The 25,675-nt window shown below is 58.4% G+C and overlaps 2 protein-coding genes across 3 annotated transcripts; one reads left to right on the forward strand and one right to left on the reverse strand.

Moving 5' to 3' along the window:
* The first annotated feature begins 978 nt into the window (after positions 1-978).
* TMEM132A (transmembrane protein 132A) lies at positions 979-13,296 on the forward strand. 2 transcript variants are annotated; one of them, XM_045786790.2, is made up of 11 exons: positions 979-1,222; positions 3,644-3,858; positions 4,100-4,318; positions 5,076-5,407; positions 6,739-6,888; positions 7,875-8,073; positions 8,166-8,309; positions 9,818-10,020; positions 10,749-11,031; positions 11,403-11,594; positions 12,009-13,296. In XM_045786790.2, exons 1-11 carry the CDS (start codon positions 1,123-1,125, stop codon positions 13,050-13,052), a joined length of 3,081 nt encoding a protein of 1,026 aa, XP_045642746.2. In that variant the 5' UTR covers positions 979-1,122; the 3' UTR covers positions 13,053-13,296. The 2 variants fall into 2 exon arrangements, with proteins under 2 accessions (XP_045642746.2, XP_045642747.2); XM_045786791.2 differs by having other exon boundaries at positions 7,878-8,073.
* Positions 13,213-25,675, reverse strand: SLC15A3 (solute carrier family 15 member 3). Its single transcript, XM_045786792.2, has 8 exons — positions 24,862-25,675; positions 21,823-22,112; positions 19,553-19,700; positions 17,806-17,916; positions 16,939-17,107; positions 15,338-15,496; positions 13,907-14,062; positions 13,213-13,504 (listed from the first exon to the last, which is right to left on the reverse strand). Exons 1-8 carry the CDS (start codon positions 25,399-25,401, stop codon positions 13,350-13,352), a joined length of 1,728 nt encoding a protein of 575 aa, XP_045642748.1. The 5' UTR covers positions 25,402-25,675; the 3' UTR covers positions 13,213-13,349.

A 25,675-nucleotide genomic window follows, 5' to 3' on the forward strand; every position in this document is an offset into this window, starting at 1 on the left:
GGTAGAAAGGGAGGGAGGAGGGGGAAGCAAAACAGAAGGCTGGCACCAGGTACCCTTCCCTCCTGGAGCGTGAGGAATGAGGAAATCATGCCCCCTTTACAAAACTCCCAGAACTGACCCGCACTGTTGGAGTAGTGTGTCTGTGGAGGGGAGCAAGGAAGGTACCCCTTCCCCCATTGTGTGCGAAAGTATGAAAGGCTGGCCCGTGGTCAGCCAGGAGGTTTGCCTGCCCTCCCTCCTTCCCTCAACAGATGGGAGTTTCCTGCACTATGGTTCTCAATCCGGCCAATAGGTTATATCAGTTGTTTCGTAGAGGGGCCCAGGTGTAGGTTTTGTTTTCTTTTTGAATTGCCACCGAGATGCTAATTCGCAGCCAGGTGCCCCAGTTTTGACCTCTGGAACTGCGTGGTAGGCAAGGCTGGGCCAGGAGGCCAGGACCTGGGTGGCAGGACTTCCCTCAGGAGCAGAGGGGCCGTCACCTTTCCTAGGCCCATGGGTCTCTCCCAGGGACGGGGCTGGGCATGAAACTCGAGCTGTCTGCACCTGAGACCTTCCTCCACAGGAGTGGCCCAGAGCTCTGTCAGGGCAGGCCCAGGTGATTGTCACCTGGCCCTTTCTGGGCCCTTTCTTCCCCTTTCCGCCCCTGCGGTTCATTTCCCCATATCCCCGAATTCCAGTTCCGATTCAGGCGTCAGATGCCTTTACAGGTGAGTTGCTTGTGGGGCGGGCGTGAGGCAGAGGAAGTGGCTGTGTCCTCCCTGGGCAGTAGCTTCCGAGAGGGAGCCAGCAGAACGCCTGGAGGCTCTCTTAGGCGGGTCAGTCCCCGGGGAAGCGGCCTTCTTCCAGACCTCAAGCACGGGGGCGCTCGGGGCTTGCGATCCGTAGGGCACTAGGACCCGGCGGGGCGGAGGGGCTGCCCCTGTGCCGCGCTCGCTCCCTCCCACCCTCCTGCTCCGGCTCCCGCTCCATTGTCTGGGAGCTGCGGCCGCGGGCAGGCGGCCGGGCGGGCGGCGGCGGGGATCCAGCCGGCCGGGTCGGGGCGGCGCGGAGCGGGCGCGGGAGATGCCGGGCGCGCGGGGGCCACCTGAGCCGCCCGCCTAGTCCCCGCCCTCCGCGGGAAGGATGTGCGCCGGGATGGCGGGGCGCGCGGCAGCGGTTCCCCGGGGGCCCTGCGGCCCCTGGCTCTGCCTCCTGGTGGCCCTGGCCCTGGACGTCGTGAGAGGTCAGCGAGGGGGGGGGGGCGGTGGGCGGGGCGAGGGGCGGCTGGGGCCCGGCGGGGGCCGGGCTGAAGGGATGCGGCGAGCCGGGAGCTGCGGGTTCTCGGATTGAGCCCGGAGCCGGGTCGCCCCGCAGCGTGCCCTGAGGACCGGAGGTCTCACCCCCCAGATCTTCCCTCCAGCCGCGCTCCTCTGTTGCTTCCCTCACTTCCAGAACCCGGCAACTCTTCCCGATCCAGGACCAGCCGGGTCCCGGGCTCTCACCGCTAGCCCCCACGCCTTCCGCGAGCTCCCCCTCCCGCCCGGGCATTTAACCCGGCTGCCCTGGCCCAGGCGCAGCAGCTCCCTAATCTGCGATCCACAGAGCAGCACCCAAGTGGCTCCTAGCCTGCCCCCCCCACTCACCCACCATCGACCCAGCCCCACGGGCATGGGAGGCAGCCCTTTTGCCTGGAACCTTAGAGGTGCGCAGTCGCCCTCCCTCTGCCCCAAGGAGAAATCTGACCTTGGAGTCTCCGGGGGATTGCCCCATCCGTGCCTTCCTGAATTCTGTGGGGATCCCCGTCATTGGAGGAAGGGGCAGCGATTCCTCTGTGCCCAGGGTGGGGGTCCGACTGCCCTTGGCAGGGCTGTGGCTGCTAGGTGGATGACACCACAGAACGGGGAGGGGGGTGTTGGGGAAGGGTGGGGGATAATGAGGCATTCTCTAGCCCCCTCACCCTTAGGGCGAGAGCTGAGCTCTGGGTGCTGGGAGTCCGTGGGAGTCAGGCTTTAGGGCATCTGGTAATTATCCAAGCAGTAGAACCGGAGGAGGACGGGAGGTCAGGGGCTGCCCCCAGGAAGCCATAGTCACTCACCTGTTACACTTGGGAGCAGGATGTGTGGAGCCTCTCAGACACAAGCTCATTGGTGGGGAGGGCCTCGAAGGAGGTTGAAACCTTCATGTCCCCCAGCCCAGGATGGGGCAGAGAGAGAGCTGGCTCTAGGGCTGCTTTCAGCCACCTGCTCCCCTCCCCATGGGACCCAGCAGGAGCCCTGATAACCTCTTATACAGAGAGATGAGGGAAGCCTTGTCACATCCATTATTCAGTAGCAATAACCCCTCCTCCAGACTGCCCGCCACACTTGACCAAAGCCCTCCCCTGTTCACAGTTGTCACTAAACGCTCACTCTACCGGTGAGGACTCAGGCTCCACGAGATGTTGAATGACTGGCCCCAGCTTTGTTGAGGGAGAATTAAGACGTAAACGCAGTCCTCCAGGCTCCCAGAACATCCTCTCCAGGGAGAGCTGCCCCGTTTGGGGAATTCAGGAATGAGTAGAACAAGCTCCCCTGTCGATAGACAGGAAGACAATCAATTCAGATGAGGCAACTAGGGGACTGGTGGGAAGGCCAGCAATCAAGAAGGGCTTCCTTAAGGAGGCAACATGACTTTAAGGGCTGTGGGAGAGACCCAGAGTCCAGGGAGTGAAGCTGGACATGCTTACCCTTGCCAACAGCGTCGGGAGGTGAGGCAGGGTATCCCTCTGGGTATAATGCCTGAGCTCTGACTCCAGCTTCACCTCTCTCCTGCTGCGGGACCCCAGGCAAGTCCCTTAACCTCAGCCTCAACTTCTACGTCCCCAAGATGGAATTAATAGCAAGAGAAGCTAGTTCTCAGAGTTATTACATAAGTTAAAGAGTTAATACATGTAAAACGTCTTACACAGTAGTCTGCATATAGTTAGTGTTCGAAAGTGTTTATTATTACTAGGGCTAGCTAATAGTTGGTGCAAACCAAGTATGGTCTTAGAGGTCCTTTGCTGTTCTACTCATTGAATATTTTGGCTCTCTCCCCAGGCTTATGGTCCCCCCCCCCCAACCCCAATCCCACTTTTGGTACCCAGTTGGGACAGGGAAAAAGGGAGCAAGTTTAGGAAACCAATGTGGGCTTGCCATGGTGATAATAATGGGAGAAAGGGTGGGTCTCCCGGCAAGTCTGGCCAAGGACCCGGTGACAGAGAAAGGTTCTCTGCTTCTACAAAGCTCACTTCATCACCATCTATCTGCACAGACCCTGTCTGGAGAAAACTGTGCCCCACAGATGCCTCGATACGAGAGGCGAGTAGGTAGAGGGCAGGAATGGGGAGAGACGTTGAGAAGGTTCTCTTCAGGGGAGGAAGGCCCGAGTCTATGGAAGGTAGAAGAAGGAAAGGTTTGGAAGCTGGCATCCAGCCCAGGGTGTACATTCAAATCCTGGTCCTGCCATGTGCCACCTCCTGCCTCCCCATCTGTGAAATGGAACGCCTTCCTCTCCGTCCTGGGGGGATGGGACATTTCTAACCTTTTCTTCCTCCACTGCCCACCCCCACTGTGCCCCAGGCTGGAGCTCAGTTCAGCCCTGGCCAGCTCTGGAGCTGTCATCATCTCTACCCCTTCTCCTTCAGTGGGCTGTGACCAGGACCCCCTGGACCCCGTCTACCTGCCCGCAGCCCTGGAGCTCCTTGATGCCCCTGAATACTTCCGTGTGCAGCAAGTGGGCCGCTATCCACCCACCAACTCCTCTCTGGGCTCCCGATCTGAGACCTTTCTGCTCCTGCAGCCGTGGCCCAGGGCCCAGCCACTTCTCCGGGCCTCCTACCCACCCTTTGCCACTCAGCAGGTAAGGAGAGAGCACCAGCGACTGACTCCCAGGCTAACAGGACTCAGAGCCGAGGTCTGCTTGTGCCTGGCTCAGAGGTCTCCCCCAGCCCCAGCTGTGCTCCACGTTTTCCAGAGGGGAAACTGAGGCCTGTAAATGTTCTCTCCTGCCACACGGGGCCTGGAAGCCTGGTGTCCCATCTTTCCGGATCTTGCTTCCCCCCAACCTCCTGCTTTGTTGAGCACCCCCATTCTCCCTCCAGGTGGTCCCGCCACGAGTCACTGAGCCCCACCAACGGCCAGTGCCGTGGGATGTGCGGGCTGTGTCGGTGGAAGCGGCCGTGACCCCGGCGGAGCCCCATGCCCGAGTCCTCTTCCACCTCAAAGGGCAGGATTGGCCGCCAGGGCCTGGCAGCCTGCCCTGCGCCCGGCTCCACGCCACACACCCTGCAGGCACTGCTCACCGAGCCTGCCACTTCCAGGTGAGTGGGCAGGCCCTACCTAGGCCGGCCCTACCTGCTGTGCCAGCCCGAGGGTAGTCCCGGGGCAGGGAAGAAAGGGCTTACCGCTTCTGGGTGGTTCGGGAGTCCCAGACAAGCTGACTCCGTTCCTGCTCTGCCAGCTTTCATGGGGACCCTTTGAAAGGGTTATTTAGGGCCCCTTAGGAAGTCAGTCCATTGTATATGACTTTGGGCAAGTAGCTTAATTTTTGTGGGACTCAGCTTCCCCATCTATAAAATGGGGTAATGATAATTCCTACCGCATATGGAGCTGGAATAAGGAATAAATGAAATGAATGCAGTAGCTTTTAGCATGATGCCAATGCCTGGCGTGGAGTAATCCCTCAGCAAGTGTTGGCGTTATTGTTAGTATTACTTTTATAATCTCAAGTGGCACTGTTTTGAAATCGAGCACAGGAATCCACCAGCGAGCGGTATTTTGCAGGCTTTGGGATTCTTTGAAGGCTGAGGTGTAGTCAGGGTGGTCCTGGGGCATCGTTAGGGGGAGGCATGGGGATTGGCTCGCTTTGGAATGAGACTGTTCCCCAAAGTCGAAGTGTGGCTTTTGGACAAGTTCGGAGACCCAGCCCCGGTCATGTCACTCATTGTGTCACCTGGGACATGTCTCTGGCCCGTGCTGGTCCTGCCTTTCATGGACCCCTCCTGCTCTGCGTTTCCTGCCGTGGGTGCTGGAACCCCATCTCCTGCTGCACCAACGATGCCCGTTGTGTGTTTGCAGCCCTCCCTAGGCGCCTGTGTGGTGGAGCTGGAGTTTCCCTCCCACTGGTTCTCCCAGGGCTCCACCACGCGGGCCGAGCTGGCCTACACGCTGGAGCCCGCAGCCGAGGGCCCTGGGGGCTGCGGCCCCGGCGGAGAGGAGGACCCCAAGGAACAGGCCCTTCCGGTGGGTGGCGTGGAGCTGCGCCCAGCAGACCCCCCGCAGTACCAGGAGGTGCCCCTGGACGAGGCGGTGACTCTGCGGGTGCCTGATGTGCCCGTGCGGCCCGGCCAGGTCTTCAGTGCCACCCTTCTGCTTCGGCACAACTTCACAGCCAGTGTCCTGACCCTGCGGTGAGTCCTGGGCTCCTGGGGGTGGGGGGATGGGGTTGGAGGCAGGAACCTCTGCGGGAAGACTGGGCGGGTGCCTTTTCCTTTTGGGGTCCTTACTGGAATCCTTGATCTCTGCAAACACGGGCCCACCACACTCCCTCCAGGTCAGGCAAGTCCTGGCCACGGGCATAGCCCTGAACTTGGAATCAGAAGCGGGAAGCTCCCCTTCCCCTGGCACCTCCCTGAGACTCCCTGCCCAGTGGGGCTAACATTGCCTGCTGCACAGGGCAGCTGTGAGGCTCCAGGGAGGGAAAACAGGAGAGGGCTTAGAAATTGCCAAGTGCAGTGCCTGGGGGTGCTTAATGCTCTAATGCCCCAGGACCGGTGTTTGCTCCAGTCAAGTTCATCTGCATGTTCTCCTGCCTGGTCCCTGGCTGCAGGTCCCTCACCTCTGGACAGAGCCCGCTCCTCCCCACAGGAAGGCCCTCCTTTTTGTGTCCCACCCTTCAGGAAGTTCTCCCAAAGTAGCCCCCCAACCCAATTCCACTGACAAGGATTTGTAGAGTATGACTCGCCTCTCCCACCTTTGGGTTTGTGTGTGTGTCCTGTCCCTGTGTGTCTCAGGCGCCTGTCCTGTCCCCCTGTCTCTCACACCCCCCTATGCCTACTCGCACACTCATTAGATCTTTCCCAGACACTTGAAGCATGCCCAGCCCTGTGTCTCCACTCTAGGGTTACAGAGAGGAGCAAGGCCGGGTCCCCATCTGGTGCTAAGGGGCCCCAGTGCTAGGGAAAGGAGCTGTACAGCAGGCACTGGATTATATGCTCGGGGAGGTACGGGGTGTGGTGGGGGCCTGGGTGAGGGCTGGAGGAGAGGGGAAATTCATTCTGCACAGGAAGAGCCTTCTAAAGGAAGCGGTATTTGAGTTGCTGGAGGCTTGAAGAATGAGCAGATGATAAAAGGAAGGGCAGGCCGGGCTGAAGGCACAGCCCGAGCCAAGACTCAGAGGCGTCAATGAGCTGTGTGTGCGGGAAGAATGTTCTTTGTAGCTGAAGCAGAGTGATGGAGGGGTGTCTCAGCTAAAGACGAACTAGACCAGATCCTGCAGGGCCTCGATGCCAGGATTAGACCTGACCCTGTGGGCGGTGGGTCTTTGAGTTGGGGAGGGCTGTGTGACCTGACCTGCACTGAGATGGGGTCCTTCTGGATCGGAGGGTGCTGAAGCAGAAGAGTCAGCCTGGAGGTGGGGAGGCCAGACAGCAGGCCGATGCCTTTCGCCCCTGTGTCCCTCCTCATTCAGTCCCTAGTTCAGCACCCACCTTGACACACTGGGCCTATGTCCTCTCCCCAGGATCAAGGTGAAGAAGGGGCTGCACGTGACGGCTGCCCGCCCAGCCCAGCCCAGCCTCTGGACGGCCAAGCTGGACCGCTTCAAGGGCTCCAAGCACCACACAACCGTCATCACGTGCCACCGCGTGGGACCCCCAGGGCCAGACTCTAGGTAGGTAACTCCTTTCCCCGGGGGGCAGAGAAAGGAGTGAGCAGACGTGAGCAGGCACAGAAAACTCCTTCAAGGAAATAGCACAAAGCAGACATTGATTCATTCGGTTACCATTTATCCATCCCCAGGTGCATGGCAGGTACAGCGAGTGTCTGTGAGTCTTGCTCCAGGTGAGGCCAGCCTATCCTGGCTACTCAGGGACAGCCCTCACAGCCACCACCCTGCCTCCCGCGGGCACCAGATGGGTCCCTTTTTCTGAGCCATTCATATTTCAGAAACAGCTCAGCTGCAGTTAACCTTTATGAACTCTTATTTATGCTCTGAGCCTGGGCCAAGGCCATGAGTGTCGCAGCTCCAGTTGGAGTTCTGGTTCTGACACTTGTGGATGAATAACCATGGGCAAGCTGGTTAACTTCCCCCAATCCCCCCCCGCCCCCGACCAGAGACTCAGTTTCCTCACCCGTAAAGTGGGGATAATAATACACCCCCTAGGGTTTGTGAAAATAAAATACTATATAGCAAGCACCCAGCCAGGGCTTGATCAAAGGAACCCGCGAGAGTTATGATTCAGGGGGTCGAGGGCCAGTCCTGGGGCTTTGAAGTGACTCTTGCTCCTGGGTAGAAATTGACCCCAGGTATTTTTGCCCGCCCCCCATGGCTGTGGAGGGTGGGAGTCTGAGTGGAGGGGGACTAGGAAGGCAGAAGGGCAAGCAGGCTTTCCAGGGGGGTGGTGAAGTGGCTACATGGATCTTCTAGAGGCCAAGGGTGTGTAAGGGCTGGGGCTCTGGAGCCGGGGCGCTCGAGTTTAATCCCAGCCCTGCCACCTTTCACTCTGTAACTTTGGGCAGGTTATGTGACTTCTGTCCCTCCGTTTTCTCCCCTGCAAATTGGGGGTTATCATAAGACCCAGCTCACGAATCTAGGAAATGCTGACAATAGCGCCTGGCCGCTAGTAAGCACTCAGTCCCTCTCTCTCTTCTGACCAGCAGCCCCCTCGAACTATCTGAGTTCCTATGGGTGGACTTTTTGGTGGAGAATGGCACGAGTGGGGGCGTGGCGGTCACTCGCCCTGTCACGTGGCAGCTGGAGTACGCAGGCCAGGCCCCCGAGGCAGAGAAGGACAAAATGGTGTGGGAGATCCTGGTGTCGGAGCGGGACATAAGAGCCCTTGTTCCACTGGCCAAGGTAAGGAGTCTTCACCTGCGCCTGGCCAGGCATGCGGCCGAGCGAGGCGAAGAGCTGGGGGCTGAGCTCCTCCTGCACCCCCCACCCCCCAGGCTGAGGAGCTGGTGAACACGGCTCCATTGACTGGAGAGCCGCGGCGTGTGCCCGTGCGCCTGGTCACCGTGGACAGCGGGGGGGCTCTGGTGGAGGTGACAGAGCAGATCGGCTGTGAGTCGGCCAACACACAGGTCCTGCAGGTGAGTGGCACGTGCCAGCCCCGCGTGAGTATGTGCACGTGCGCACAGGGATGCACGGACCCCTTCCCCGCTCAGGTCCCCGAGAGAACAGCTTCTTCTTGACACCAGAAACCTCGTGGGGGGACCCACAGGTTCAACTTCGCTTATCGCCACCACCTCTCTCCACAGTCGGGTGGGAGCTGTGCCAGCTTAGGCACATCCCCGTCCTTTACTGTGTTGACAAATGAACTGACGTGGGAGAGTCAAGAGCATATACTCTGGGGCACGTGACGGGCTCAGTGAATAGGGCATGTGACTCTTGCTCTCAGGGTCACGAGTTCAAGCCACACATTGGACATAGAGCTAGAGCCTACTAAAAAAAAAAAAAGCATGTATGTTGGGACCCACAAATTTTAGTTTGAAACCCAACTTTATTTAGCTGTGTGATCATGGACGAGTCTCTTCACCTCTCTGAGCCTTGGTTTTCTAAGCTTTAATATGGGAATATCATAGACTGTTGTAAGATTTAAAAGCACCCAGGGGTGCCTGCGTGGTTTAGTCGGCGAAGCATCCACCTCTTGATTTTGGCTCATGTCATGATCTCAGGGTTAGGAGATTGAGCCCCACGTCTGGCTCCATGCTGGGCATGGAGCCTGCTTAAGATTCTCCCTTTCCTTCTCTCCCTCCCCTACTCCCTTCCTCTCTTAAAAGAAAAAAAGTGAATTAAAAGCATCGTAAGACATTCGACCAGCAGAGAGCAGGAGCTGAAGCAACAGCAGCTTTTAATACAATGTAATACTTATGGGGTGCTGAAATGATAATTATTAGAGCATTGTCATGATCCATGAGATTAAAAGGGGGGGAGCAGGTCAACTTTCTCCATTTGAAGTTCTAAGAGGGGAAGCCCAGAGCCTGCATTTCCTAAATCCTGGCTGCCTGACTGGAAAAGGTGTCTTGCCACTTATGATGGCGCTCTGTCCCTGTGTGAGTGGTTCCCTCCTGAGGGCTCTCGAGTGGGTAGATCTGTCTGGCCTCTGCCCACCTCCCTGTAGTCGGTTGCGAGGTGTCCAGCACAAAAGTCAGATAACGAGGAGCCAAATGTGTGGGTTCGAACTCTCCACTACCAGGAGAGCGATGTTGTTGGACGTAAATAGCCAGTTTCCCCACCTGAGCCCCAGGTGAACTTGGAATGGCTGGTTCCTCCAGAATGGATCTTGGATGCATGGTGAAACTTTTTTTTTAAAGATTTTATTTATTTGAGAGAGAGGGAGCACGAGCGGGATAGACGGGCAAAGGGAGAGGGAGAAGGGAGCCATGCCGTGCTCGATCTCAGGACCTGAGACCATGACCTGAGCCAAAGGCAGACTGAGCCACCCAGGTGCCCCTTGGTGAAATCTTCTTACTCTTAAGACCTGCCAGTAAAATGCAGAACGAATTTCAGCCCTGCCCCTAATGGTGAGGGCTCAGGGCAGCCCCCTGTGTTCCATACCTGTCTTCCAAGGCTTAGCCCAGCTCCTGCCCTCCCACAGGTGTCCGAGACCTGTGATGCTGTGTTTGTGTCTGGCAAGGAGAGCCGGGGGGCCCGCGGGGTGCGGGTGGACTTCTGGTGGCGCCGGCTGAGGGCCGCGCTGCGGCTGACGGTGTGGGCCCCACTGCTGCCCCTGCGCATCGAGCTGACCGACGCCACCCTGGAGCAGGTCCGAGGCTGGAGGGTCCCTGGCCCAGCTGAAGGGTGAGTGGAGGCCTTAGCAAAGTCGCTCTGGGACCCAAGAGGTGGTGCGGGGAACACGGCCGTGGGCTCAGGCTGGGGTCTAAAAAACTGCCCCATTGCTTCCGGTTCCTCCTACCCACCTGCTTGTCACCACCCAGCCTCTGGCCACTTTATTTGTAAACGCTGACCTGCACACTCCCTCTCCCCCTTGCATGCCGCGCTTCTCCCAAGTGCAGATCACTTCCTAATTCCTGGATAGCCTGATTCTTCTTGCTTGTTTCTGCCCACCGCCTTCACTCTCCTCCCTGAGAAAGTAAGACCTTGAAGGCGAGGGGTTTTGTCTGTTCTGTTCACTGCTGCGTCCTCAAAGCCTAAGGTGGCACCTAGCTCAGTAAATATCGAGAAAGTCCCACCAGAGCCCAAGGGTGAGGTGGCCTCAGGAATCTGAGCGAGGCCCTCTAGACAGTGAGCTCGCCAAGGTCTCCCTGTTGGAGAGGGTCTCCCTGCTTCCCCAAGAGCCAAGAATTCAGGTGAAGCGATAGAGGAGGGCCAGAGCAGCTGGATAGACTGGCATAGGCACGAATTAGGAACGGAGCAGTGGTGCCATGCCAACACGCAGAGGGGCAGAAGTTTGAAGAATGCGTGCCCCTCGGGAAGCGGAGTCTCCAGGGGGCGGGGCCTTCAGCGACTGGGGGCGGAGCCCGAGCTGACGCCCCGCCCCCTGGCCTGTCCGTCTCGGCCCCCCCCAGGGTGCCAGAACCCGAGGCTGCGGCGCTGGCGGAGGAGGCAGCGGAGCGGCGAGCCCGAGGCTGCCGCCTGCAGTACCAGCGAGCCGGCGTGCGCTTCCTTGTCCCCTTCGCGGCCCACCCGCTGGACGGCGGCCGCCGCCTCACCCACCTGCTCGGCCCCGACTGGCTGCTGGACGTGTCCCACCTCGTGGCGCCGCACGCACGCGTGCAGGACCCACGCGTCGCCTCGCTGGAGGGCGGCCGCGTCCTGGTGGGCCGGGAGCCTGGCGTCACCTCTATCGAGGTGGGTAGACCTCCTAAGGGCGTAGGTGGCCCTCAGAATGTTCATGGGCAAGTGTGAAGAGTGTCAGAACGGGCCCAGGGTGTACCAGGGCAGGTACGAGCCCAGTGGAATTGGAGATTGGGTGAGACTAGGATGGCCCGTGTAATGGGGACACCCTCAAAGCATGAAGGGCTGGGGTTGGGTATGTGGGACCCAGGTCTTGAGAGAGAAGGGGAACTGTTCCCTAGGCATGGGATTGGGGTCCTTGTGTGTATAGGTCGTATGGAGTGCAAAGGGTGGGGAAAAGCGGCACGTGCGATGATGGGGCTCAGAGGGGAGAGGCTGTCTGTGTACCTGCCCCCCCATAACTTGCAGCTCCCTCTCACCCTCAGGTGCATTCCCCACTGTCTGACTCCATTCTGGGGGAGCAGGCATTGGCCGTGACGGATGACAAGGTCTCGGTGCTGGAGCTGCGGGTGCAGCCGGTGATGGGCATCTCACTGGCCCTGAGCCGGGGCACTGCCCACCCCGGGGAGGTCACAGCCACATGCTGGGCACAGTCAGCCTTTCCCGCCCCAAAGCAGGTGACAGCCGGGAGTCAGGGGGATGAGGTCAACATCTCCAGGTGGGGGCTAATGACAGGGGGATGGGAAGCACCTGGACCCCTCACCGTAGGGTTTTCAGAATGAGGACTGACTGCCCTGTGAGGTAGTGAGCTCTCTGCGGCTGGAGGTGATCAAGCACTGGCTGGCTGGAGTGTGGCAGTGGGAGGTTGGTTAGATGGCTCTGAGGACCCTCCCGATGATTCAGACCCCAGGGCTGAGTGGCAGACAGGTGATTGACGCACGTCCCCTCTCTCCCTGTGTTTTGTCCATCTGCCCGTGTCTGTTTTCTCTCTGATCTCTCCTCCTCCGTGTGGCCTGTCTCTGTGGGAGTGGTCTCTGTGTGCATGCGTGCGTGCCCTCGCATGTCTCTGCCTGTGTCCGTGTACCCCACAGGAGGTGGCCCTCTCCCTTTGGCTGTCCTTCTCTGACCACACCCTGGCCCCTGCTGAGCTCTACGACCACCATGACCTGGGACTGTCTGTCTCAGCTGAGGAGCCCGGTGCCGTCCTGCCAGCCGAGGAGCGGGGTGCCCAGCTCGGGGTGGTGGTGAGTGGGGCGGGTGCCGAGGGGCTGCCCCTGCACGTGGCTCTGCACCCGCCTGAGCCCTGCCGCCGGGGCCGCCACCGTGTGCCCCTGGCCTCTGGCACTGCCTGGCTAGGGCTGCCCCCTGCCCCCACCCTGGCCCCTGCCCTCCCATCCACCCCTGCCCGGAGCTCACCGGCCACGGAGGCCAGCATGGGTGGTAAACGATGGGAGGCAGGTGGTGTTGGGGGGAGTGGGGGTGTGAGGGGCAAGTTTGAGCGGGCAGAGGAGGAGGCTGGGAAGGAGGCAGAGGCTGGAGAGGAGGAGGAGGAGGAGGAAGAGGAGGAGATGGTCCCCGCCCCTCAGCGGGTCACCGACCTAGAGCTGGGCATGTATGCTCTGCTGGGCATCTTCTGTCTGGCCATCCTCATCTTCCTGGTCAATGGTGTGGTCTTCGTGCTGCGCTACCAGCGCAAGGAGCCCCCCGACAGTGCCACCGACCCCGCCTCCCCCCAGCCGCACAACTGGGTCTGGCTGGGCACTGACCAGGAGGAACTGAGCCGCCAGCTGGACCGGCAGTCCCCTGGCCTGCCCAAGGGGGAGGGGGGCTGCCCCTGCGAGACTGGGGGCAGAGGGGAGGCCTTGACCGTGGCCCAGGCACCCGCGGGGGGCACCACCAGCTCCTCGAGCACCCTGGCCCGGAAGGAGGCCGGGGGGCGGCGAAAGCGTGTGGAGTTCGTGACGTTTGCGCCAGCCCCCCCGGCCCAGCTGTCTGAGGAACCTGTAGGGGCCCCTGCCGTGCAGTCCATCCTGGTGGCGGGCGAGGAGGACATCCGCTGGGTGTGTGAGGACATGGGACTGAAGGACCCCGAGGAGCTGCGCAGCTACATGGAGAGGATCCGGGGCAGCTCCTGACCCTCCCCGGCCTGCCTGGCCCGGCGCTGTCGGCCTCCACCCCGGGCAGCCGCCTGCTCACCCTCTGGTGCTTGCCGATCCAAGTCCCCTGCCTGGGCTCTCAAACGGACGCCCACCCAGGCCCCCCTCTGCCTCGCCCCCTCCCCCATCATGGACCATGCTCGTGAGGAAGGGCTTATGCCCCTTATTTATGAGAACCATTTCATCCTAACGTTGGGTACAGAATAAACTCAAGGAACCCCCACCGGGGCTGCCGCTGTCTGTGTCCTGGGGAGAGAAGCGCGGGGTGGGGGGTGTTCAGCCCCTATCCCTGCTGGGACAGCTCTGGGGGGTTGGGCCCCGGGCTACCCTCTCATAGCGGCCGGCGATCCAGATGAACAGGAGGGCCGTGGCGGCCTGAATGCTGGCCAGCAGGAAGAAGTAGAGGTCCAACCGGCAATTGTTGATGTTCCCTGGGGAGAGAAGGGCTTGGCGTTTGGGTCGGGCAGGGCTCCCCGGGACTGGCGGCTGCAGCAGTGTGGGCACGGGCGGTCCCCAGGGTTTCCTGTGCTGCCTGCAAGTCCCTGTTGGCTACTCCAGAAGACCCCAGAGAAAGGTGGCCCTTCAGCCAGAATGACAGACTGGCTTGGAGATCTGCCAAGTTCACAGATTCCTTTTCGCCAGTTAGGGAAACTGAGGCCCCAGGCAGGGAGGCCACGTTGTGGGCGACTGGCCAGGTTCGGGCTGGAACCCGGGTCTCCTGAGTCCAGCCTGCTGTTTCACTCTGCCTGGGGTCACAGCACTCAGGAGCTGCCACCTCCTTGCCAAGCCTCCCACCACCCATGTCCCACTCCCACGGAGGGCCCCACACTCACCAAAGTCCTTGGGGCAGTACAGCCAGCCCCCGGGCAGGGACAGTAGGGCCACGAGGCTGGAGCCCAACAGCGAGCCCACTCCCGACAGGCAGAAGAAGATGCCCATGATGGCACCCTGCATGGAGCGCGGAGCCTCGGAGTACGCAAACTCCAGGCCTGCAGGGGGAGGGGGAGACCCAAGCGGCCGGTGGAGGAGCAGGAATGAGGCCCACCCAGCCTCCATCCTGGCCTCCCCTGCATGACTACCCACCCTGTGGCTAGGACGACACCGCTGTGACCCCTTGCCTCTGCCCTGCTCCTCTGTTCCCCTGGCTGAACACCTCCACCTGGATGCCCCCACATTGCTCTGTCTCCCCTCCTCCTCCTCGTCCTCCTGGGTCTCCCGTTTCAGGGACTGCACCTCTCTCTCCCCTACCCTCTCTGCCTGCCTTCAACATCATCCCCAAATCTTTTTGATTTAACCTCAGAACTCTCATGTGCCCTCCTCTCTGTTCTCTCTGCCCTGGCCCAAAGCACGGCCCTGGTCATTTACTGCCCAGCGCCTGCAAACGCGTCTTAGACCATCCCCCTGCTTCCTGTCTTCCTCCTCACACAGCCAGATGGGTCTGTCTAAAAAAATCTCTAATGGGATCCTTTCCCTGCCAGAATCCCCATGGTGGGGGTGGGTGGGGGGCGCTACTGCCCTCAGGAGAGACTTCAACATCCATCCAGGTGTGGCCCGAACCTCCCCAGCCTTCTGCACACTCACCACAAGGCTTAGCTCTGTGCATCTGCAGCTCCCCCTGCCTGCTGCCCGCTGAGTTCAGCCTTCCCTGCCCACCCGCCTCCTCCCCGCCTCTTCCCAGGGGCTTTCCCTACACCCTAGAGTCACCACTGCAGCCCTCCCCTGGGTTTACTGTCTGCGTGACTGCATGACGGTCCCCCAGTGCTGAGTGAGTCCCACCAGAGCCTAGCCTCAGCTGCATGAGGAGCCCACCTCCACCCCACAGCTCTGGCTCACAGCCCTGCGGCGGGGGAGAGAGTCATACTGCATCATTCCGAGATGAACAAGAGGAGGATAGAAGGACTCCCTCTGCCCAGGGGCCTCGGACAGGGCTTTACGGAGGCGTTGGCATTAGGCTCGGCAGTGAAGGGGAAAGAGGAGTTCACTTTGAATCTGAGACCCGGGGAATGACGAACATGACACCAGGGATGATGGGGGAAGTCCGTAGGGAGTGTCTTAACCACCCGCACATTGCCAGTGCCTATCCCGGTGCCTGGCACGAAGCAGGTGCCAGTAAGTCTCCACCGGGGAAACGCGGCCCCGCTCAGACAACCTGGCCTTCCTCCACACCCACAGACTCCAGAAGCTGTGCCGTGGAGCTCTGACTTCGAGGTAGCACGAGGCAGAGCCCATCTCTGGTGCGAGAGCAGAGGCGGGGTCCAGGCTACCTGGGATACTGGCGAAAATCTCACTGATCCCGATGAGCAGGTACTGAGGGATCTGCCACCAGATGGACAGCGGGGCTGCGTAGTACATGTCCTTCCCGATCTGCTGGGACACCGTCTGGTTGCTGTGGATGTACTGCAAGCGCTCCATCTCCAGGCCTCCTGGTGGGGGGGAGAGGGGGACGATAAATGGCCAGGCCCACCATCCGCAGCTTAGCCCAGGGCAGAGCTTGGCACGTGGTGGGTATTCACTAGGTTGCCAGTGACCAAGCAGCGGGAAAGGAGATGAACATGGGCCCGGGGCCGGGTGGAGGCCCAAGATGTGAGTTTCAACTCTTTGATTTTTGCCTTGGCTGCTAGGAAGCTCAGAATGAGGTTTTGCACTCATGAATAGGAACAGTTTGCATTCGTTGAGAGCCTGTTATGACCCGGGCATTTAATATGCCTTCTTGCAAATGGAGAAAGACAAATTGAGGTTAAGCAACCAGCCCAGGGTCACCCAAGCTGATGAGTAGTTGGGGCTGGGTTAGAGCCCCCATGTGTCTGATTTCACAGCTGGCCCCATTTCCAGGGATAGAGACAGAGATATCATGTGATTTCTCTACTGCAGCATCCAGAAGGGTTTCTAACCTGGCTTTCAAGCTTACTTTTATCTCCTTGCCCTTCGTTGCTTTGGAGACGGCTGTGCTGTTGTTGCCCGAACACTGGATGTGGTGGGAGGTGACGTAGGTTCCAACCCTGAGCCCTGCCACTGGTTCGCTGTGTGACCTTGGGCAAATCACTTAACCTCTCTGAGACCCAGTGCTCTTACGCAAGAAGGAGGAATAAAGATCCCAGGATTGTTGTGAGGATGAACTAGGACAAAGTGCATTAACGCAGAGCTGAAAAAGGACCTAGTTTGGTTTTTGTCCTTGCAGCACAATGCTGGTTTCTGGGCTTTCATTCCGCTGGCTCATCGTGATCCAGGCACGGAGCTGAGTGTCTTGCAGACTTCGCCTTTTTTAATCCTTACAACGCTCCTGCTAGGCTACATTCCATGAGGGCAGAACCCGGGTCCTGCACCGGGGCTGAATGAATTACTATCCCCATGGCAAAGACAGGGCTCAAAAACGCTAAGTAACTTCAAAATCATTAAGTTACCAAGTGAAAGGGATGGAGGTTTGTGCAGTAGCATGAAAGGCTTCTTTACCCGAGCCCCTTTGTAACAAATGGCTTCAAATCCTTTTGAACTAGAAGGAAGAGAATAAATGATAAATTCTTTTTTTTTTTAAGTGGCCGAGTGTCTGAAAAATTCTTCAACACACTGACTGCCCACATGCATTATTCATAGCAGTGAATGAAAAAGAAAAAAAAATCCTGTCTTCAGGGAGCTTACAACCCACTGGGGAAAATCTTTTTCCTTCTCTTGGCCTGAGTTGCCCCATCAGTCAAGACGAGGGGAGGCCGGACTAGAGGAGGAGGGTCCCCTTCAGCTCACACCCTCTGGGAAGCCAAGGCTGACGCCCAGGGCAGGAGGGTGTACGTGGTCCAGGCACAAGGTTCCGGCATCAGCCGGAAGTGGACCCAGCCTCCGCCCCCTGGTCCCTCCACTCGGGCCCACACACCTGCCACAAGGACGGAGGCAAAGCCGAAGAACATCCCCAGGGCCATCTTCTGCAGGGCCGAGGGGAGCAGCCTGCAGCGCAGCAGTAAAGGGTCGAGCAGGTGGTCCTTCACAGGCACCAGGATCAGTACCACCACGACGTTGGCCAGGAGGAGCCAGGCTTCTGGGATCTGGGCAAGAGGGGGCCAAGCAAGGCAGGCTGGGAGAGCGGAAGGAGCTCTGGGCAGGAGTTGGGAGCACTGGCCTCCAGACTGTCCCTGGGTGACCCAGGGTCAGCCCTTTCCCCTCTCTGGAATGCACCTTCCTCAGCGGGGTAAGTCAGGGATGGGAATAAATCAGAGATGGCAGATCGGTTCCTCTGGCCTCTATCAGTTGATAGTGGCTGCCTGGAACATTCTCGGGCTCAGCATGAAAACACGTCAAGATGGATCAGTGAGGTCTGCCCTGGGCAAGGAATGAAGGTGTAGTGGCAAATGTCATTTCTCTGCCAGCTCTGAGGGTCTTTGATGTTTTAAGACTTTGAAATGCCAAGGACCTGATTTGGAAAGTTCTGGGGAAAGACAGACATCTGGGCATTCAGGGCTCCCAGAGAATGAGGGAAGTCAAGGTAGAATTGAGGGACCCAGGTGCACCTAGCAGGCGGTTAGGCCTCAGAGCAACAGTGGGTGTGAGCAAAGCTGGCCTGAATCCTTCGGGGTGGTTGAGTGTCTTAGCAGGATGCCTGGGTTGGGGCACAAGTTTACCCATCCTCCTGCTCCCTGAGGACCCCCTGCGCCTGGGTGAGGAAACAGCTTCACTTCCTCCTGTTTGCAGAGGAGGCACCCAGCATCGCCTGCAGTGGGGGCTGAACGCCCACCTGGCCTCTTACCTTGTAGCCCCTCGGCTGGGCTCTCAGAGCCACGGAGCTGTTGGCAGGGTAGTCTGGGAAAATGTTCGGGATGCGGAGGTGAAGACCCTGCAGGACATACGTGGACTGCATCTGCCAAGAGAGACGGAGCCGTGGCTGGAACAGAGCTGGCGGCCGCGCCTCCAGCCCAGGAGACCGCCAGCTCCCAGATGGGCTGGAACAGAGCTGGCCGCCGCACCTCCAGCCCAGGAGACCGCCAGCTCCTAGATGAGCATTCTTCAGAAGGAGCACGGGGCCACTGGGCAGCTGTCCCCTCGCCCAGCCTCAGGGGATGTGACCTCCCTACTGTGCTCCCTCCTCAGGAGCCAGGCTGGGTCAGGAAGCTTCCTTCGCTCGGCTCCTAGGCCCGTGAGCTGTGTGTGCAGCCTTAGCCCGGAGCCTGGGCACGGCTGGTCTGACTCAGATTTGGTGTCTCCAGGGCCTGGCACAGAGGAGGCGTGGATAAACGTTTGTTGACATGAGGACGATAATGACATGGCCGTCCCCACAGGGAGCTCTCATTTGACACCGAGGCCAAGCTGCGCCCCACGGGCTGACACAGCAGAGGCCCTGCATAGACTCCAGCCCACCAGAATGTCTCTGGGCAGAGCTGCAGGGGCAAGGTCCAGGGGGCCCACTGCCACACCAGGTGTCACCCCTTTCGCTGCCCTACAATGCAGGGGGATCCGGGGCAGGGGAGGGCACTCAGGTTGCTCAGGACAGCAGCTACTGACCACCTGGTGTGTGAGGATGTCAGTATTCTGACAGTCAGTGTGACTGAGAATCAGCCACGGACACACACACACCCCCCCTGTGTCCCTGTCCCCTCGCCTCTGTGCACCGTAAGTGGCAGGCTGGCCCAAATGACCCCCATCTTCTGTAACACAAAACAAGTTTCCTGGGAAGGGGGTGTGGAAGGCAAAGACCTTGTCGTCTGGGGGTTAGAAGTTGGGGTTAGGCGACTGCCCACCCTACACACACACACACACACCCGACTAACCTTCCCTTCAGGAAATGGTGGGAAGCAGCAGCTCTCAGACCTGGCTGAGTACCAGTCTCACCTGAGAAGTTTTGTGTTTTTTTTTAAAGATTTTATTTATTTATTTATTAGACAGAGATAGAGACAGCCAGCGAGAGAGGGAACACAAGCAGGGGGAGTGGGAGAGGAAGAAGCAGGCTCATAGCAGAGGAGCCTGACGTGGGGCTCGATCCCACAACGCCGGGATCACGCCCTGAGCCGAAGGCAGACGCTTAACCGCTGTGCCACCCAGGCGCCCCATCACCTGAGAAGTTTATCACTCTAGAGACTTCCCCCCACCACCCAGGTGGTTCTGAGACACAGCCCAGGTGGGGAATCACTGCTGCGAAGTATTCAACGTGCTGAGCTGGCCCCTAACTGGCCGTGGGGCACTGGGCGACTCTGGGCCTCAGTTGCCGCGTCAGAGAATCTGAATGCTCTAGAGTCGTGAGAGCCTCCAAGCCACCCGTTTTACACATGAGGTCCAGACAGACGGGGTGACATTCGAGGCACTGGGCCTCATACGCATCTCCAGAGTTCCTCATGCTATTCATTATCGGGATGGCTTTGTGCCAGGCCCCACATAGCTCCAGGTCACGCTGTGAACCCCTGCCTCCCTTTCCACGTGCTCTGGGCTTCTACGGTGAGAGCTGAGGCCCAGCAGGGGACCGGGGAGCCCGTGTCCCCAGAGCGAAAGGGCTGTGTGCTCACCTGGAAATACACCACCCAGTAGGGCACCAGGGTCACCATGACGGGCAAGATCTTCACCAGCACCCGGAAGTTGGCAATGTCCTCTTGCGGGGAAGGGCCAGGCTGGGGAGACCTCTGGTCGGGCAGAGTTTGGGTGCCTGGAGGGTCTCTGTGGGGCCATGGGGGGCAGCAGATAAAATAGCAGCCATCGCCACCCCCACGGCCACCATTATCCCCTAATTTAATCTTGCTCCCCTATCGCCAATGACCACAACCGTCACCTCCGAAATCACCCATCTCCTCCCTCCACCATGGGCATCACCTTCTCCATCATCACCATCATCACCATCCTCACCGTCATCATTGTTAGTGAGGCGATCACTCCCCAAAGCCAGCCTCCCACCGACTGTTCATTACACTCCTTGTCACTGTCCTCACTGTCCCCTCTTTTCTCACACAGGTGGCTGATCAAGACCCCTCCCACCCCGGAGCTGAGGCCCAGCGGTCCTGGGGGAAGTAGACCAGGGACTGTGGCGAGCGGAGTGTTGGGGGATTTTTGGCCTCACAGCATCAACGTGCCGTGGGAAGCAGGGAAGTCCCAGTCCAGGCCTGACTCAGAGACAGGGGTCGGCCCGGGTCTGATGTACCCCACAGCACCCCCACTTGCTGTCTCCAAGTCCATCTTCCTCCACAGACAACAGTACAGCCCTCTCCCTACCTGAAGAGGAAGGAGGCAGCGGAGAGATAAGGGTGCCAGGGAAATGATCAGGAAACAGGATAGATCAACCACTGCTGTGACCTTCCCCCTTTGCCCTTTGTCCTGACAGGTTTCTAATCCCTTCTTGCTCTAGAGCCTTGCTTCATCCTTTGAGATGCTGAAACGGATAACACCAGCATGGTCATTTCCAAAGATGGCCGCTACCAGCTTCTCCAGCAGTGATGTCACTGCTCCGCCCATGGGCGATTCGCTCCCCTGCCCTGGAATGTGGGCCGGCCTTGTGGCTGAACCATGGAGTGAGCAGAAGTGGTGGCTCTGGGACTTCAAGCCCCGTAAAGGCCCCACGGCTTCTGCCTCCTTCCCTTCAGAACGTTCACTCTGGGAGAGCTCCCTCCTCTTGCAACCCACACACCTTGCCGTGAGGAGTTCCACCCACAGGCGTGAGGCCACATGATGGGGGACCTGATGTGGACTGCCAGCCACGTAAGTGAGCCATCTTGGACGTTCTAACCCCTTCGGGTCTCCAGATGACTGCAGCTCCCCCCACCCCAAGTGACATCGCAAGAAGGAGAAGAACTGTCCGGCTGAGCCCAGTCACCCACAGAATCGTGACAGGTAAGAAAACGTGGTTGCTTAAGCCACAGAGTTCCAGGACAGTTTATTGGGCTGTGCTGGATCATTAAAACCAAACCCCACAGCAATGCACCAGCTTGGACAAACATGTCCTGCCCCTTTTCCATCTACATCCTACTGACAAGATCTGTAACCGGCTCCAAGTCCAGACACAGGTTTGCTTAGCATAAGTAGTCAACTAACTTTAGGAAGGACAGAGGCCAAAGGAAGCCGGTGTGCGTGAGCAAGGCTGTTCAGAACCTTCTGCCCTGGGATGCCGTCTGATGGAGGGGGGGCAAGTTTGACTGGTTTCTTAGACTTTCTTTCTTTTCTTTTTCTTTTTTTTTTTTTTAAGATTTTATTTATTTATTTGAGAGAGAGAGTGAACAAGACAGAGCACGGGGCTGTGGGGGGAGAAGCAAAGGGAGAGGGAAAAGCAGACTCCCCGCTGAGCAGGGAACCCGATGCAGGGCTTGATCCCAGGATCCTGAGATCATGACCTGAGCCGCACGAAGGCAGACGCTTAACTGACTGAGCCACTCAGGCGCCCTCTTAGACTTTCTTATACTTCATACCAACGTGGCGTTGGATTATTTATATTCTATCCCAACAGCCTTTGCTGGTACCATCATCTCCACCATCAACCAGTCACCACCAACTTATCTTCACTGCAGCTGCTAACCAACACCCCACCGCTACCTCGATAGTCACTGTCAAGCCCATGAGTGGCCTCCCACTTTCTACAGTTAGTCCATCAGCAACAACACTGGCACCACCACCTGGACCTCCATCACCATCCTCAGTCACAGCGGGCAGTGCTGGCCCTGGCACAGCAGGTTGTCATAAAGGGCTTCCACGGGAGCTGACCCAGAACGTTCTTCCAACTGGACCATGCCTCCCCAGGAGGAGATGGCACGTTTCCAGGCTCCGTGGCCCCCTTCACCAAGAGCCCCTTTCTTACCTGGCAGGGTGTCGGTGCCACAGCCGGGGACAGCAGTTTTGGAGAGCAAGTTTAAGCATGGAGGACACCTGGCTGCCTGTGGGGGGCTTGGTGACGAAGATGGGGGTGGCAAAGAGGAAGATGAAGAAGGCCAGGCCCACGCAGCCCACGGTGATGCTGTAGCCCAGCAGGAAGTTGATGTTCTGTTGGATAAAGGCCACCACCAGCAGCGACAGCACGGCACCCACGTTGATACTCCAGTAAAGCCAGTTGAAGAAGCGGCGGCTGGCATGGCGGCCAAGATCCATCACCTGCGGGGGAAGGGTGACAGTAAGGGAGGCCCAGGGGCACCCTGCCACGATGGACCTGCACCCCCTTCCCACAGAGGCACTTCCTGGGTCAACGGGCAGACATTCCAGCACTTTCCTGATCCCTGATCACTAAATAGACACTCAATAAATAGCGGTTGATTGAATGAATAAACCTTTCCCCTGGGAATCACTTGTTAACGATCAAGACAGTTGGGCACAGCTGTTGGCTCATGCCCATGGCACACAGTGCTTTTTTATTTTCACCAAGGAGTGCACACAACAGATGTCTCTCATGCCATTTTGTTCATTTCTCGTTGATTTATTTCTTTGTCATTGACTGAAAACCTATGCATCACCTTTCTAATCAGAAGAAAGCCAATAAAGATCAAGTCTTTTTCACATTATTAAGTATGATATATGTGTATTACTGAGAGAACAGTTAAAAGCCTAAATGAGAATTTCCTCTGCAATTTGGAGATGCAGAGTTTTCTACTGTGGCCCATCCCTTCCCCTCCACTTGCTCCCTCTGATATATGCCCAGTCAAACAAGGTTGGCATATCAGGGAAAACAGAGGTGGTCTCGGACACAGCTCTAAGAGCGGGTTTTGGCCTGATGAAAAAAAAAAAAAATCAGGCCCCCAGCAAGGGCAGAAAGACTGAAAATCTTTACCCAGGATTTGGATCAATCTGCAACAGTCAGGCCCCAGGCCCCCTTCCGGTCTGCTGGCTCGGGTCAGTTGCCCTGGCTGATCCCACCTCCCAGACCCTGGTCCCAGATTCTGACCCAGCAGGTCTGGGGCAGGGCCCAGGCATCTGCATTTCTAAAAAGCAGTGAAGACTAGAGGTCAGTTTTCAAGGTGATTCTGTATGCTGTTACACCCATCACCCTTTCAACAAACCAATGCATTTCAAAATCCACTGTTCTCCTTTTTGTCAGGCTTCACTTTCTGTGATTGCATTGGGGGAAAAGGTTTTTTTTTTTTTTTTTTTTTTTCCTTTTCAAAAAGTAAAATTATAGTCCATACCAACGCATGCCCTTAGAGATTCTGAGGGTTCCTCTAGGCATTAGAGGGGGAGGACCATATCCACGCAATGAGAATTTTTGCTGTAGACTTTCAAGCAGAAAATTGAATAAGTCCCATTATGTGCAGGTCCTTCCATTTATTAATTGGATGTAAATGAGTATGACAATCGCAACTCTAAGGGGAAGACCAGGCAACCCGTTCAGGCTACATGTGAGCTCTCCCCAAATGAGCACTTTGTCAGGAATGATGGATGGCCCCTTCTGAAATGAGCAAGTGTGTTAAAAACATGGCTTCTGGGTATGGCTGTCTGCCAGTTGGTGCCAACCCTTCCCACCCACACACCCCTCCATCTGACTGCTCCCCTGAATTCTGCAGGGGCCCCTCACTGCTTTGGTGTTCCCACTCCCGTTACCCCCACCCACTCTCCACTGTAGCCAGAGACACTTTTAAAGAACTCAAATCCAGGGATGTCCACCCCCGCCTGAAATCATTTCAGTGTTTCCAACCTGTTCCATGGGTCAGGTTCAGACCCCCTCGGGCAGCCTAGGGCACCTGGGGGTGTAGTGGATGCCAAGGAAAGAGTAGAATGAAGGGAAGAAGAAAGATTCTTGTTGGCAGATGTTAGGGGTCTCCTAGTCTGAAGGAAGGTCAACAGTAGCCAAGGAATGGACAGGCCACCCTGGGGGCACCAAGTCCCCCATCATCAAAGGAACCCAAACAGGCTGGATGAGTAAGTCCTTGGCAAGGACACTGGAAACTGTGTAGGCTGCTGAACTGCGGGGGCCACCCAGATGCAATGATTCTTTTAAAATGCCTGCTTCATGGTGGTGAATACATACAATTAAAGAACATTTGAAAAACAGAGGCAATAAGGGAGAAGTACAGTCAGTCCTGTGACTGTTGCTACAGTCTTTTCCGGCTTCTCCTTTTAGCTGACTCCTAGCCTCTTCAGGGGGCTGTAATCACACTCTGTACTCAGTTCCGCCTCGCTTTTGCTAACACCACGTGTGCTTGTTTAAATCATATTATATATCACTTAAAATCACTGTCTAATATCCCACTGAGTAAAGCGTCAAAATGTAGCCATATCCTTAGGCATTCACTCATTCCTTTGGTAAATATTTATTGAATTTCTCCTGTGTGCCACGTGCTGTCCAAAAGCACACAGAGAAAGGCTCCGAAGGTGAGATATTTGCCCAAGAGCATGTGAGTGGCAGAGCTGGGATCCGAAAAAGTCTGCGAGACCCTACCTCTGGCACTCCTGGTTAGGAAGGGGCTTACTCCTTCCCTAGCCCCCAGATCCCTACCACACATAAAGATGGGGCTCGTGGTGGGGCCTGAAGTCCAGCTATCCTTCCCTCTTGTTGACCTGCTCTCTATGGGACCTTGGACAGGTTGATTCATAGCCTGAAACCTCAGTGTCTGTGACGTGGACATAATAATACCACCTACCTCCTGGGTGGTTACCAGGATTAAGGGAGTTAAAACTTTGCAAGCAGCACATGGTCCAAGAAAACCCACTGCGGTTATTACCATCGTGGCCATCGCTACTGTTGCTAGAGTTAGCGCCCCCTCTTCTTTCCAGTAAGGAAACCGGGAGCAGAGAGGGGAAGCGGTTTGTCTCAGGTCGCTGCCGGCTCTCCTCCGTCTCAGCCCCACGAGGCTTGCGGGCCCCGCACCCTCCCTGGGCCTCGCTGGGCGCGGGGGCGGCCCCGGCCACTCACCTGGTCCGCCCCGAAGGAGGTGAGGTTGCTCCTGATGGAGCTGGCGGCCAGGGCGAGCAGCAGCAGCCCGCAGTAGATGGTGGGCGCGCAGTACGGGGTGGGCGAGAGGCGCGTGCAGTCGGCCGTCGGGCAGGCGGGCCCCAGCGTCGACGTGGGCACCTCGCCGCAGAAGGAGCGGCGGCCGTCCGCGAAGGCGGTGGCGGGCAGCAGGCTGGAGGCGAGCAGGTAGAGCAGCAGGCTGACGGCCACGGCGCGGTAGCGGCCCAGGTACGCGTCGGCCAGCCAGCCGCCCACGGGCGCCAGCAGGTAGGAGGCGCCCAGGAAGACGAGCGCGGCGCGGGACGCCTGCTGGCCGTCCCACTGGAAGCTGGCGCTGTTGAGGTAGAGCACCAGGTTGGCCGAGACGCCGAAGAAGGCGGCGCGCTCCAGCGTCTCCACCAGCAGCACGGCGGCCGCCGCCGTCCGCCGCCACCGTCGGGGCGCCCGCGGCCTGCGCGCCAGCAGCGGCCGGCGCTCCTCCCCGGTGCCCGGCGCGGGCATCCTCCGCCTGCGGCCTTGCCCTGCGGCCCCGCGCCCCTCCCCGCGCCCCCAAACGGGCCGCCCTCCTTTCTCACCGCGGGTGGCTCTCCCGTTCTCCCCCTCTGCCTTCCCGTCCCCTCTGCCTGTCTTTCTCTCCCCCCTCTGGCCTCAGTGGCTACGCAGTCTCTACCTCCCTGTCCCTAACCTTCAACTCTGCCCTGTCTCCTCCACCCACCCCTGACTCTGTCGACCCCCACTCTTTCTCCTCCTCCTCTCAACCCCACCGCCCCCGCTG

This window comes from Ursus americanus, chromosome 24 (assembly GCF_024610735.1).
Source record: "Ursus americanus isolate L20-20 chromosome 24, mUrsAme1.1.p, whole genome shotgun sequence".
Classification (NCBI taxonomy): Eukaryota; Metazoa; Chordata; class Mammalia; order Carnivora; family Ursidae; genus Ursus; species Ursus americanus.